Genomic DNA, 15548 nt, shown 5'->3' with positions numbered 1-15548 from the left:
CTACTAAAAAGGAGAACAAATTTTGGACAAACAGTCTTGTTCTTCAAATTATATTTTATCTTTTATTTGAAAGTGAATTTCAAGGGGAAAAATTTAACGGCGTAAAGACGACGTTCAATCAACGACTCTAGAGTGGACAAAAGAAAATGGTAGTGATTACTGAACGTTCGAGTAAAGCCAATTAAAAACTTTGCTATTTGATTTAGGAAAAAATTAATTAAAACCAGTTGTTTGTAGTTTAGTAATTTTTTACGCACGATAAATGTTTTTTTTGTGCTACCATGCGCAGGTCAAGGACTCTTTCTTGTCACCGTCATTTGTCTGTATCACTCGCAATATGTGACTACAGGAGGAAAAATGTTTTGAACAGTTGCCACAAAAATGGGTTCGTTTCGTGGATGTTGAATAGTTTTAAAAACTTTGTGCAGAATGTTGTAAAAGTAGTTTGCAATTTTTAAAATTACAAGTGGCTTAGTAAAATGTCATGTTTAAGCAGCGTATACTTGAGATGAAAAATGTGATGGAGTTATTAACCGAGACAAGTCTCTTCAAAGCGAAAATGTTGAGAAAAATTTTGTGTACATAGTAAATTGTTGCTCATGCGTTGGCTCTATTCCAGATGTAAAGAATTTCCTTAAACGACCCATGGCTATATCGTTTATTTTGATCATAGCTTTCAAGTGTGGTTCCATTTTATTAAAAGTCTTTTAACTTTTCGAGTTTTCCTTTTGCCGACAATTCATCTTTTGTATAAATGTTGGATTATTGATTTAGGACTGATGTATTTATTTTTCTGCTTTCTAACCACCGGCAATTGTTAAGTAGGGATTACGTATTTCATCCTGTAAGGAATTATTTCTTTTTGTAGGGTGCTTTTTTAATCCGTTTTTCAGATAAAACTTTGCTTGGAATTAATTCTTTGTAAAGAAACAAATTTAGCAAGATCGGTAACTTTTTAATACCGTTGGCGACAACTTATAAGATACAGAATAACCCAAACGTAGTCAAAGAAAATTTATTTGTTTTAAATGAGTAGGGCAAGCATCTGTTTACAAAAACAAAAATCTTTTGAAGTTGTTTCTGAAGTAGAAATGGCCATTTAAAGGAGCGAGTCAGTATGTTTTGTTGTAAGAATGAATCATTCTAATTATACAAGGTACTCAGTAAATTCGTATACGTACAACGCAAAAAAGAAAGTGCTCCATGGAAACGATTTCATTGTATCCAGACAAAGAGAACTTCCGGAATTACGCGGGATTTTGCGACATTAGCCTACGAAATGAGATGCAAACTTCCAGTTCGTATTGTCTTTACTTATTCTCTACCCTGTAAAAGTCCTTATTTGTTCGAAAAGTTATTACCAAAATGGGGTTTTCCTCCGAACAGTCTTATTAAGACTACTTTCAAAACGAAGCCGATAACTTAGAAAGCGATGAATGCAAAACCACTATATTTTTACTTTCTTGCGAACTCCAATCTGGCAAATAATTTCACTGATGCTTTTTCAACTTTGACGTCTTTTTATAACAGTTTGAGATGCAAATGTTTTTTTTTTCCGCCAGGAAATACTTTTTTATGTCGACATCAAGGTTTTTTAAACTCGGTTTCTGATGTGACGTAAGTTTTGTATTGTAGGAAAGTGATAGATTATCCGCATCAACTTTACTGTAAAAATGCTTTAAATGCCTTAACAAGCGTGACTGATGATTAACCGTAAAGACTTGCGTCAACATCGATCATTGCGAAATGTGGATAAGGTTTATATCTGACATTGGTTGCATTATGTGAAAGATTGACGGGAAATACCCACACACACATTCAGGAAGTATTAGCCTTAACGTCTTAAACATTATTTTTTCTGTGATAATTTTAACCCAAAAGTTAATTATATTTTTAATTATATTTTGTGTGGTTCTATAAAAGTGGGTTGAAGTTCGATGTTACCACGGATGTAGTAGTTTTTATTTTAAATAATAACTAAGTGGATTTCTGTCTATTGAAAATTCAAAGAATTGATTTTTGGCTCACTAAAACATAGCATTGATTTGGCATGTGATGTGGTGTTAAAAAAGTACAAAAAAACCCAAAAACGTATTTTAAAAATTGGTCTGTTATTTATAAGAAATCTATGATAGAATTCATATTTTGAGTTTTTTTGTAGAAACTTGAAATTTTGTTCCTTTAAGTCAAGTGTGTTTGTTTCTGTGTTCCCTATAAGAACTTTAAATACGCTTATGTAAATAGGCCTTTATTAAATTTTTCGTGTAGTTATTTCTTCCTAGTTTGTTTGTGAACATGGCAAATGTAAGTGTTTTTAATGCAATACAGGAATTGAGTAGGAAACTTTTAGTTTGTTTTCATGTCACGCTGATAAACGCGGCTACTCATAGGTCTGGAACAGCAAATTAAATTCTTAATGAAAACATTTATGCCCATTAAAAAACCTTTTAGCTGTGCTTTTAGTCTTTTGAACAAGTATGAATTTAATTTAGTCACACAACTAATTCTTAAATTACAACTAACGCCGTACCCGGTAAAAACTTTAATTGATAGACCTAATTACTTTGAATTTTTAATAAAACTGGTAGCTAGTCTAATTAAAAAGTTTACGATGCAATACTGTTGCCGGGTTTTGTTCGACCGCAACAAAACATGCCACACAGTGCAAACAGCAAGATCAACGTAAACTTTCCTACGTTATGTTTCAGTTTTGCAGCAGTGGTTGTGAAACGGTCGATAGCGTATTTGAAACTTTACGTGCGGTAATATTCTTGCCTCCTTTCTGTCAACTTTGATGCCAATTATTATTCAAGTTAAATTAAATATTAACATTGCTGTAAAATCGGCTATATTTCAGACAGTTTTATTTATTTTACCGAAGTTTGAAATAACGCACAAACTGAAATTAATTGTTAGTGGTTTTTTTATTGTCTAATTGATCAGTGGGATTTTGGATCAGGCTACATAAACTACTGGTACATTTGATAAATTTCCCTACGTTACCCCCTAACAAATGCAAGCAGTTGTGAAATATCACTTTCATCTTTTCCAGCACGGAGGGTAACACCCGCTCCACCTCAGATTGTGCGTGTTGATAATTTAAGAAAACGTCGTCGTACTGCTTTTTCAACTTATTCAAGTCCTCCCAACCAAAATCGATGATTTCTAGTAATATTTTGAAATTCTTTGTGGCTATGTCGTGGTTCTTTTTGCACCGCTCGAATTCATCCCAACTTGCTTTAATTTCATTGTTGTGTATCAGCTCCAGGACCTCATGCTCGAAATGGTCATTTTCAATTTCTTGAAAAACTTCATTGTTTTCTTCGCTGTTTAAATTTATTATCATATCTGCCATCTCTTTCGTGGCTTTTGCCGTCAGCTTGATGCAAGTAAAGTAATGGTATACACATTCCAAATTCTTCTTGAGCAACTCATACTCATCCCAAATCGACTTATATTTTGAATAGAAGGAATTCTCTTCGATTTGCCACTTTGTTAGTGTTAATGCCAAGTTAGTTTTTTCATTAGTCAGGCACTCGGGATCCGGTTCTTCAATCTCTTCGAGTGTTTCGACACTAAAGCTCTCGTATTTAATTTCAAATCGGTTCTCAATTTCTTCTACGTTTTGTTGTTTTAATAATAAATTTAGTTCAAAAGGGATCTTCTCGTGACTAGACATTTCAATCGATTGACGTACGTTAACTATTTTTTTCTCAATTTTCCTATTAAAAATTTTACATTTCCTGTCGAATTACGTTGTTGATTTTTGTATTTTTTAGTATTGGCTTTTAATCCTCGATAAAAATGACGAGAGTGATACTGAATTCGCTTGCAATAATACTTGCCAATTTATTTCGACGCGAGAAATTTAATGCTCTATAAAATTGATGTGTGGACATTTAAAAATACTCCAATGCGTGCGTGAGAGTGTTACCGTTGCGTTCATTTGGTAATTATGGTTGAGGTCGTTGAGTAATTGTTAGAATCAATCAAGCGGCAGGAGAGAATTGCCAGGAGTCAGAATTTGCTAAATACACCTTTACCATATCACGCAAAACAATTTATTTAAGTGTACTGTTTTTACGACTTTATCTAATTAGATCCCAAATTTTGTTGCGAAAATCAATAATTTGTTTCCAGTGTGCAAAAAGAAATAACCTTTTTTTTAAGTTCGTTCCATAGAGTCAAATTGTACGAAGCACTAGAAGTTCCAAATTGTGTTTGGAGCGAATGCGCCTTAAAAAATTAAATCAAATAAAAACTTCGACAGTGTGAGAAGCTACAGAATTTCAAATAATCGTCACTCATCTGAGTGGAAGGTGTATCGAGCAGAATAGATAAAATGTTTTCAATTTAGAAGTAGCCTAACTTCTGTGCTTGGAGCTGAGAGATCTCGCAGAGAATGTGTTGAATGGGTCTTGATATTCATACTCGCAACTGAAATGTAACTTTTTGTTGCTATGTTAAAAGCATTGAAGCTTACTTAATAATTTATGCTTTTAAGATTCCTGGCTTATTTGAATATATTATGAAAATAGAATAATTATAATACTGCTCGCCCTTAGGAGGTGTGTTTATAAATACCAAAATTGTTAATATTTATTTAGACTCATTGTTTTGTTGTCTTTTAATTAATAATTTGGTTGGACACATAGCGATTGCAATTTCCCAAAACAATGAAATCAGAGATTATTAACATATTGTAACGAAACTGATTCGTTGTAATTATTGTCCAAATAACCAATTGGTGAAAGCTTTGTTTGTAGAAAATTTAATAGGAACCTCAACATTAGCATTTTTTGGCTATGCATAACGATGAGTCGTTCGAAGAGACGTAAAAATCGTTTCGACAGTATAAAAAAAGTGAAAAATGAATCGTCGTTGCGTCTTCATTAATTTCTTTGCATTAAATGTCATCTCCTTGTTCCAAATTCATTTCCGTAATCTTTACGTTTCTTTGTAGAGATTAAACTATCATCTGCGAGATGTAAAATTTAAATGAATTTAACCGACGCCTAACGAATCTCGGAGATTCAAGTAAAAATGTAAGCTCGAACTTTCCCAATTTAAATTGCATCCGGCTCTAGTTGAGCTAGACGGACGAAGATTAAACGGGTTCTTACGTGCGCCCCTCTACCAGCAGTCCACTTCTCTGCACCCCAAACACGTAGTCGTTTTATATTTTATATAAAGACGTCAAAACATTCATGCTGCTTTCACTGAAATATATTTGCTATTTCTTGTCTGATCAAACAGTGTATGCATGAGCTTTGTGTAAAAACTTCAGGTCCTGCTGACCTTAATCTTTTTATTATTTTTTCCACGTATCACGTTTTCGCCATTTTTGCTCTCGAAGCATTAAATCATCGTTACATCTCCCTCTTAAAGTGTGTTGCACGATTAGATTATTTGCAAGGTCACGCCTGTTGACACAAGACCTTAATATTTAAGACATTTAAACATGAATTCGTGTCTTTGAAGTGTTGGAGAGATACATTATAAAGCGAGCCACTCGTATTATGTTTTATTGCGCTGGGCTGCTCAGTTATATGGAAGTTAATTGAAAAAATTCATCTCTTCTTGATCTTGGAATTTGGGAAGAAAGGATCCTTGGAATGAATAATGGAGCGTTATTAGGTTAAACTTCCCTTGATCATGGCTGAAATTTCGGCGCACATTTAGATAAAAATACGGCAGCTTGGGTCCAAGGCAATTTGTCTATGGTTATTGTAGGAATTAATAACGGAGATATGCAGCTGCCGTGCTGGATAAATACGAATATTTTTATGTATATGAGACCTGGGGGAGTTCCTGCTTGACACACTGCCATACTAGAGATAAAGAGGCCACTATTTAGCCTTAAATGCCGCGATATTAAAGCGCGAAGCTCCGGAAAATTGTCTGTACTTATTACTTTACCTTATTACCGGCTACTTGGGCCCCCTTAGTCCTATTTATTTGCCGCAATAAAATTAATTAAACCGCCACGACTTAAATTAAAAACAGTTTCAAGTTTCACTCTAGCGAATTGAACAGTGTACTGCTTCATGAATTTGTCCTCGACTGGAGCAGTTTGAACGTGTGTTACGCATGTTATGACAGTGTGGTGTCGGAATTTAGGAAACTTTCCCCCAATATTCGGCTTTGTCTTTGGAATTATCCTCTTGTCTTACTCAAGGACTTGCAGCAGCTAGTCAATATTTTTAGAGTGTTTGCTCACTTATGCTTCAGAATTTTTGTTACTATCAACAAGTCTTCAGAGTCTCTATTGCCTTCCAATATGTTTGTTTTTGTATGTTTGATTTCGTACTTACTTATTTCCATTGAAGTGGCTAAGAGAATGGGGGGAATCCATAGCAGAAGGAGGAGACGCCAATAATCGGCCAACATGGCGGCGGCCTGAAAATAAAATAATCATGAAATTACACGAAAATTCTGAAACATTATTTGGCGCTCACTATAAAATATAGATTTTGTGGTTTTAACATCTTTCTATTAAGTGGATTAAATTGTGTTGTGTATATCAAATATTTAAATAAATAGATTAAGGTTAATAACAGAGTTCTTGAAATAATTTTATGATACTCGTACTTTCTCTGTTATTAATTATTATTGGAAGTGGTTGCGTGCCAGTTATGAATCTTTAAGTACATTTTTCATAATAGCACCACAATAGTATCGGAAATAAACATTGAAGTGATCGTAACATAAGATTTTATAACTATACTAATTTATTAATCGAATTATTGATTAATTGATTACAAAATAATAAAAAAATTGTTTATGTCCAATGGCAATACAAAACTGAAGATTAGTTTCAAGTTTTTAAACTCAGATCAGCTCAATTCAGTAAAAGCTTGTACACAGATTTTGTAATACTAAAGAAGTCAAGTGAAAAATATAAGTTTGTCTTTGATTATTTGCCGTTATAATTAATTGCTTATTAAAGTCTTGTACACGGACATTTTTCTTGTATTCTCAGTTATTTTCACACTGTTTTATGAATAAGCAATTAATTAGTGACTCTTGAAAAAAAGGGAAAATTAATTTTGTTGTATAATTTTGTTCATGATATTCATTAATTTCTATTAAACGTTAGTTAAAAAGTATTGCATAAAAACTATGAAATCAAACGTGTTTTTATATGCCTTCAGAAAGTAATTATTAATAAAAATTAGAGTGTTATAAAAAATGTGATTGTGTTTTGAAAATGAAATTTTGTTTTGTTTTTGAGTTATACAATTTTTTTCTTCAAAAAAAACTTACATGAAAATTTATTTTGGTAAAAATTGAATAGATTGTAGATAGTTGTAATTTTCAGATTATTTAGATTATAGCTTTTTAAAAAAGGATTTTAGTGTGTTAAAAAATAAAAAAAAATGCAGAATTTATAAACAAAAGAAAATTTCGATTAATTTTATTTTTGATAAAACTTTTTTTTATAGTACTTCATCATTCATCAAATAGTTTTTCAAAAAATAAATAGTTTAAGCAAAATGTCTTTGATTCTTTATGTTTTATTCATATGATATGTAATTCTAGCTATTATTGAATAATCGTAGATATAGGATTGGTAAAAATTTGATATAATAAAATTATTATTTAAATTATTGTTTATGTTAAATCGATGTTAGGTTTTACATAAACTGAATGTCGTTGCTTAAATAATTAGGTGATTGTAGATAATTTTGCACATTGTGTTAACAATGTTCAATATTCCTGACATAAATTTGCAATTTAAATGTGTTTTTACATTGTATGCAATTTATTTTTTGATGACATGGCTAAAACTTGTAACTTGTAACTTGTAACTCTCAGGTTTTTTCTTTTCTAAACTTAATTACTTTTGTTAAGTGCTTAGTTTATTGTTGTGTGAATATTTTGCTATAGCTTTATTCTTAGGTTGTAGAAAGTAAATAATATTTTTTTATTTGGTGGAAAATGCAAAATGATTTATGCTACCTGACATTTGTAACGTTAGATTAAATTTTAATAATGGAAATTACTTTAGTAATAGCTTTGGCGATAAAAGTTTATTTGCAGGTTTTACGATTAGAATAAACCGTGTAACAATGAAATTTAATTATAATATTAGTTTTATGATTCTCTTTTTCCTTCTTTAAAATAATGAATGTCATTATTTACTTAAATGCAATTAAGTCAGATCTGCATTATTCTACTTGTATTAGTTTTTAAAGAGAGGAAGCTTCAGAGTTTTCTTTTAAAATTTACTCTCATTAAATTTTATATTACTAACACCTCACAATTTGACAATTTAACAGTGACCTTTCACCGTGTAGGCGAGGATGTAGCTTTACAAAATGTGTTGTCAAGTGCCAGAAATGTTTGCCTTGTAGTGTTGATTATGTTAAAGCCGAGGGCAATAATATGAATGGCGGTTTGTGAAGCTAACTTGCGGTTTTTCACCTCAAGAGGAACAGCTGACGAGGGTCCAACTTTCTAAAAGCTATTTACAGTAAATAGCAGTTCGTTATGATTATGGAGGTTTCTGTGCTAAAAATTGCTTTGCTGGGAACCTATTGTCTGTTATATCGCAACTATCTTGCAACAGACGATAGACATGAGCAAACAATTAGAAATGGTGGAGGCGCCGGGTTAAGGCACGTATTTTTACAAAATTGAACGTTGTTAATTATAAATTTTCTATAAAAGTGATGCAGTACTATTTTGTGTTGTCAGTAGGATATAATTTGGTACAATAAATTAAAAAGCAAACATGTAATTATTTATTAAGTGTATACATGATGTTTGGGTAAATGATGTTTCTGTAGTTGTGTCCATCTAGAACAACAGGGTGGAAAGGTGATAAATGGCCGATGTCATTTCATACACGTGATGAATGATTATGTAAATTAATGACTTAATAAACAACAATATGAAAATCCAGTTTGTTATAATTATTACGAGCATATTTTATTTTATTACTGCAGTATCTGTACAATAAAAGAAAATTATGATTTTAATATAAAATGATGACAAAGCCGTACGTGAGGCATTGTCGCGTCTGTATAAAGAATTTTGATCTGAAAGTGTAATTTCAGGGTGTGTTTGCGCGAAAATCTCGCGAACGGTTTTGAAAACCTCCAGGATGATAACGAGCAATTCCTGTTAAATTGTAAAATAATACCGGGTTTGTTGGCGTCGGCTATTTTTGATAATGAAGCGAATATTGAATCATATCCTATGCATTATGCATCAATACCCATTATTCGGGTTCGCATCTAAAACAAATAGAAGAATCGAAGCTCGCCTAATGGTTCGTTGCTGTTACATTTTAACCTGTTGTTCGACCATTTTTCAATACCGGAACGCAAACATAATGAGGATAATTGCAATCGAAATTGGCATTAATGGTTCAACTATTACAGGTATTTCCCCGCTGGTATTTCATATCTCGTCAACCAGTTTTCACCAAAAGAGATGGAGCTAATCGTGCCAGATACATAATGCATAAAGTACTCGAACCAATAGAGCGTGAACTGATATGCAGATGGTGCTTGCTGCTGCGTTACTTCACTATTTCGTTTTTAATGAAACATTCTTTCTTGACTAGTTTAGGTTTGCACTTTAAAAATGCAATCAATATTGTGAATTTTTGTTTTGACTGCTTGATAAATTATTCATTGGTTATATGGCAGAGCGGAGAGGTATTGTAAAGGTAGAAGCTATAAAAAATAATTCGATAAGCTTAGGACGAGTCCTACAGACGTTTTCAGGTTAATCTATTTAATGACTAAACGACTCCGAAACTGCCTACAATCTGCATTAATTTAATTTCGCTTTAAATTTAACCTTTGCTTCTGCTTTTGATATCATTTTGTTTTTATTCGTACAAAGTTATTAATAAAATGGCCTGATTTTGCTAAATACAAGATTTAATTGCTTTTTGTGCTCTTCTGTAGTAATTTAAAGTTTCATATTAATACATTGTGCTTATTTATTTATATAAATTTGGCACCATAATTGGCGGTGATATGAGTGTGTTGTGATCGGATCAAAATTTTTAATGCATTCGGCGAGGTTTCAAATGTCAGATTAATAACTTTCAGTACGATGGTTTGTTCACATTCGAACATTCATGGATAGCTTTGATGCCAAACTTAAAAAATAAAACACTCCTTATATGTATTCTCGTAACTAATAGTTTGACGATTTGGTTGTTCTAACTACAGATTAATTAAAATGTTTATGTTTTATGCAAATTTAATTGCAACACAATGTTGTGTTGTTAGTTATACTTGAAAATTAAGTTAAAGTGATCTATTTGATGTATTTGTTTATACATTGTTAGACAAAATTGATTGTAACAGACATAGTAATTAGATTGGCATTCTATCTTTTCTAGTTTACAATAAAGAAGTGAAATCATAATGAGCTTCGACCCATGCTGTTTCTAACTAGAAATATCTGTTTGGTAGTAGTTTTTTTATTGTGATATGAATCTGTATTTATATATATATATATATATATCTGTATTAGCCAACCCTTTAATCATTCTTTTTTTTGTTTTTAATTAAACAAACAGAAAAATACGTTTATTTTAGATTGAACAATATTTTCACATATCTCATTCACCAAGAAGATCTTAAAAAAATATTTAGATACCATAAACAACTGAAATCTGCTATATTTTGGATACATATAGAGTAGTGCATTAGTTGCCATGACTTGAAAAAATACGACAAAATTCGGATTTAAATTGGCGGTGTGTTAATGGTAATAAACAATCAAATTCTAATTGTAAAAATTAAGTTTCTAAAATTTTATATTGAACTTATGTCTATTTAATTTGCATTTTTTGTCATAGGTTTTTTTGAGGAATGAAAATTAATTTATTTGAATTTTAACTTTGTCAAGTCAACGGTTGCTTTTTATTTCAGAATATAAAAATTATATAAGAATTGTGTTGACAATCAAAGAAAACAATGATTGCAAAAAGTCACAATTTTATTTAAGTAATTAGTTTCATTTTAATTATACTAGTTGACAAGTATATCAAGTTTGAAGTTTTGATGAAACATTGTTCACGTTTTTGTTTCGATCCTGTTAAGTCTAAGATTATCAGTAGCTTGATAAAATTCTCCAACTCATGATATTTGGCGTTATCTTATTGCCAGTAATTTGATTCAATTAGTTTGGGAGTTTGTTGAGTTTAACGTTGATTGGTAGCTACAGTCTAATGACTTGTCTATTATTACGCGAAGTAGAAATTTCCAGGTAATGCAAATGTACCCAATTATTTAAATTTATTTAATCAAAATGATTGTTGACAAAATAAACCAAGACTTCGCGTATACTTTTGTGAGACCAGAAACATGTTTTTGCCAGCAAATGCGATAAAAATGTACCTACTTGAACAATGTTTTAATGGTCAGAAAAAGATAATTCTTGTAGTATTAAGTTTAAACAGCATGTCGGCAATTGTAGCAGTAACTAAACAGTAATGTCTACAATGGCGTGACAAGGTATACCATTGCGATGTCGTGTCACTACATACATAGATCTACTTCAGTGATTGGTCACGTTACTTTGGCCAGCTGTAACACCTTATCGAAAAAAGCTGCCATTCCAGGCGAATGCAGTCAGCGAGAAGCAGAGATGAGTGCAACATTTTTCAATTTTAATGTCTCACAAAACTGGAAAAAAGAAAATATTAGTTTGGTCGACAGATAAAAGCAACATAATAGATGAAATTTAATATCAGAAATAAATCCGATTATAGCCAGGCCAGTAATCGTAAGCTGGTCGTGACTTTCTTCATTGCCTTAGGATCAAACATTCATGATATATACTGCAATAAAAGTGACTTTTGCGAAATAAACAATCTGTACATGATTTACTTTTTGATAGGCTCACAACAGCTTATTTTGTGCGACTCATCGACGTCGATAATAATCTAATAGAGGGAATGTCGCAAAATTAGCGGGAACAAATTATCCAATCTGATGCCCGACGAACGAGTGACATATTTCACCTGCGGGTGGTATGCGACATATCACAAAATGACTGATTAGGAAGTAAATTGTTTAGCTGGAAATATGTTCCTTGAACAGTCGACTAAACTGGAAGCGAAAAGCGTGAATACGGGAATAATTTATGAGACGTGGATTTTTTGTAAATGATCTCTTTTGCTACATATTCCGCATTTAGTTGTTCTAACTTTCTAGGATCAAGGTAAAAGCAACTTTTGCAAGTTTTGATTATGACATTGCAGGATTATTTGATGACAAATTATGACATTCATAAAGAAAAGTAAGTGCAAGTCATTGTTAGAGTTGACGCATATGTGATGCAATTTTAGCTTTTATGTATAATAGCTAAAGCTGAATATTAATGCAAATCCGCATTGATGCTTACTATGAAATAATAAAAAGCAATAATATAGCTGTATTAGTGCTTCATTACAGATCTAGAAATAGACAAATGTTTTTGAGTAAATTACGAATTTAAAGCAAAATTTCCATCAAATTAATGAAATTTGCTATTTGTTCTAAAAAAAGATCATCATGACTTCTGCCGCTCAAAGATTTGCTCAAAGATTTGTTTTACCAGGTTCAAAATTTATGTAACGATGATATGGGTAATACAAGTAGAATTCATAATTTTTTATATGAACGTAGTAAAAGATTCACAGCTTTTTTTTGGAAATGATGGATGAGAAGTTGAATTTGTAAAGCATTTTAGCAATTCAGCCATCAATTTTAGGTTTTGAAAGGCTAAAAGCACAAAAATTTTGCATTATAAGTGTCCAACGAAAAATAGTAAAGAACTTTACAATCCGAGTTTACGCAACACCGCATTTTATTTTTTGATTTATTTAATTTTAAATTTCTTTCTAACTTTGTAACTTTTCCTACTTTGTTAAATGGAAATTGAGTGATAATTTTTGTAATAACAAGTGTGTCTACTTGGCATTGCAAAAAGTTTTGTATTATCTTTACATGAATGTTTTTGGGCCAGACTACATTTGTCACAAGATCGTGGATACTGAAGTAATAAATAAAATACGTCATCAATCTTTTCTGCTTTAGTGCCCACGTCTTAATTAATCATCAAGTTTTGTTTGTAATTAGTTCCTTCATTGATTAAAATTCATCTTTTGAAAGTAGATATTGATTTTTTTATTTGTTAGAAATTGCATGAAAAAAGTACGGAATTAATTTTTAATGTTTTCAGGAGATAAGCTGAAACCACAGTGAGTTGCGAATTTGAAATCGATAGGAATAAAGCTGCTCCCTGTAGGGACATACACTGAAATTGAATTGAAATTTCTAGGGAAAAGTTTTTTGTTGTTCTACGGTTACAGAATGTTACAGCGCTAACGCTTTATTTCAATTAAACTTATGAATTCATAAATCAATTTATTGCAATTTTAATATTTACCAAACCCACTTTGAAAATTTCAACTCGAGAAATTTAAATTATAAATTTCATTTCGAATTTTAGAGCTCAGATTATAAATCCATCACAGAATGATTAATCCATATAAATATTTTTCTTCAACTCGGCGAACTTCTTCCAAACGAAAACAAACTTTTACAGATTTACAGATTGATTAGTTATTTCACACATTCTGAATGCTAAATTAAGGGAATTTTTTATTATTTAAGTGAAACATTTGTAATTTAAAGGGATTTGTTTTATACAATTAAATTCATATTTATATCTTTGATTGCTTTTATTGTGATGGTACGTAAACTGCCTTTGGCAGATGCACCTGTTTCATAAGCAGTGATATATTGAATGATATTCTAAGAGTAATTATTGGAATAATGTATAAGACTTGACATATTGCATGCTGTGAACATTTTTCATTTCCGTTTATTGGCTCGAAACCTGAATATTTTAATTTTGCATAATAACTTCGAGTTATAAATTCCGCAGTTATTGATTATCTGGAATTGCTTCCATTATTTTTGACATAATTGAATTCTTGTAAAAGACCAAAGATGAAAGAAATTATTAATTACAATGCAAATATGAATTTTGATAATCTTCAATGGCAGGCAGTGAATATTTGTATTTGTATTTGAGTGAGACAATAATTTGTTTAAATTAGTTTAAATTGCTCACACAATTTAATATTGGTGCCAAATTAAATAAATGCTTTAAATGAATTCAAGCGTCATGTATGCACAAAGCATTTTAAAAACTTGTTTAATTCGAAACCAATTTGTGTGAAGTTAATTATAATTAAAGTTATTTAAATAACGTTAATATAAAATATAAAGTAGAAGATTGTTAAATCTAAACCAGATGTTAAATCTATACCAGATGTTTTTATTTTAACGTCTAAATTTAAAATTTTTTACATTGGTAACAACAACCTTGAAGGACAAATACTAAACTAATTTTTGTTTTTATTTTTGCTGTTTGGTTTTAAATAACAATATCATTGTTTTTAAAATATGTGATGATGAAGCAGTTGTATAGGGTGTAAGAAATCGATGAAGTGGTGAAGACCTGTTTTTGGTAATAAAACAATTTCCTTTGTGGTCACGATCCTTTACGTGAGATTAATGAGTGTTGAGGCGCATTAGAAAGAAGGTGAGAACGTCTGAAATTAGAAATCAAGCGTCATCAGCACTTATCAGTCCATCTTTTCTGAACTAGCGGTCGATTTGGAAGCGGTTCAAGTAAACCTTTATTGAGTGAATTGGCACCTAGTTCGGTACGGCCAGATAATATACGTATCCTCAGTGTATAATTGGCCCAAAAGGGCGTTGCTGCGCGATCGTGTTCGATTCCCGTCTTCCGACAGTCGGATATCCTGGGAGTTCATTGTGTTCCTCCCATCCCCCGTCCTAGGCTTCTCTTCGCGCTAATTTCCTCGGCCATTATGCAAATCTCCCTGCAGATAGCTACTTATAACGAGTTAATTGGCGCAGCCCCGATCAAAACAAAAAGAACCACCTCTCTATGAATATTTTGATACCCTTTACGTGGAAATGCTAACTTGATCCAGAGAATTTTTGCAGCTCGAAACGCTTTGTATCGAACGCACGCAATTTTACGAGCTCTGTGAAATGTCGGAGTAATATATTCACAGTTTCAATGAAACGATCCATAATCTCAATGCCAGATTATCGGATTGTGTTCAGGAAAAATTCAAGTGTGTAATTAACGCTTGAATTGAATTTACTTTTAAACTTCTGAATCAAACATGCAATGTTTGTATTACGATTTAATTACATCTTTTCGCAAGGAGTTCCATGTTATCTAAACGCTGCAATCTCGTATACGACAAATTTTAAAACGAGAAAATTGTTCAGCGTCGAGACGACGCTAGCAAAATTATAGTTTTCCTCAAGGTTGAAAAGTTCAGATTAAATATTTTAATCTTGTTAACTGATTTACAATTTACATTTATCTTTGTACAAAATTTTTTGTGAGGAATACATATTCTTTATTATTGATAACAAAGTAAATAAACAATTTTTGCATAGGTGATTTTGTTTCTGCTCTGAAAGATTTTAAACCAGATGAAACGGACTACACTATACATATTGGAGTATTGGATGAAAATG

At 31.5% G+C, this 15548-nt stretch overlaps 1 protein-coding gene across 2 annotated transcripts in view; it reads right to left on the bottom strand.

Annotated features, from left to right (window-relative positions):
• LOC123010526 (hemicentin-2-like) overlaps window positions 1-15548 on the bottom strand; it is a 154692-nt gene that overhangs the window by 14654 nt on the left and 124490 nt on the right. For both annotated transcript variants that reach the window (XM_044407480.1, XM_044407481.1), the window contains exon 3: window positions 6315-6399. In XM_044407480.1, coding sequence (XP_044263415.1) covers window positions 6315-6390 — 76 coding nt within the window. In that variant the 5' untranslated portion in view covers window positions 6391-6399. The remainder of the gene's footprint in view (window positions 1-6314; window positions 6400-15548) is intronic.

Source organism: Tribolium madens, unplaced genomic scaffold (assembly GCF_015345945.1).
Source record: "Tribolium madens isolate multiple individuals breed KSU strain unplaced genomic scaffold, Tmad_KSU_1.1 Scaffold_91;HRSCAF=231;Tcas5.2_LG7, whole genome shotgun sequence".
Classification (NCBI taxonomy): Eukaryota; Metazoa; Arthropoda; class Insecta; order Coleoptera; family Tenebrionidae; genus Tribolium; species Tribolium madens.
Note: the sequence above shows the minus strand (reverse complement) of the source record. Positions and strands in the feature narration are given on the sequence as shown.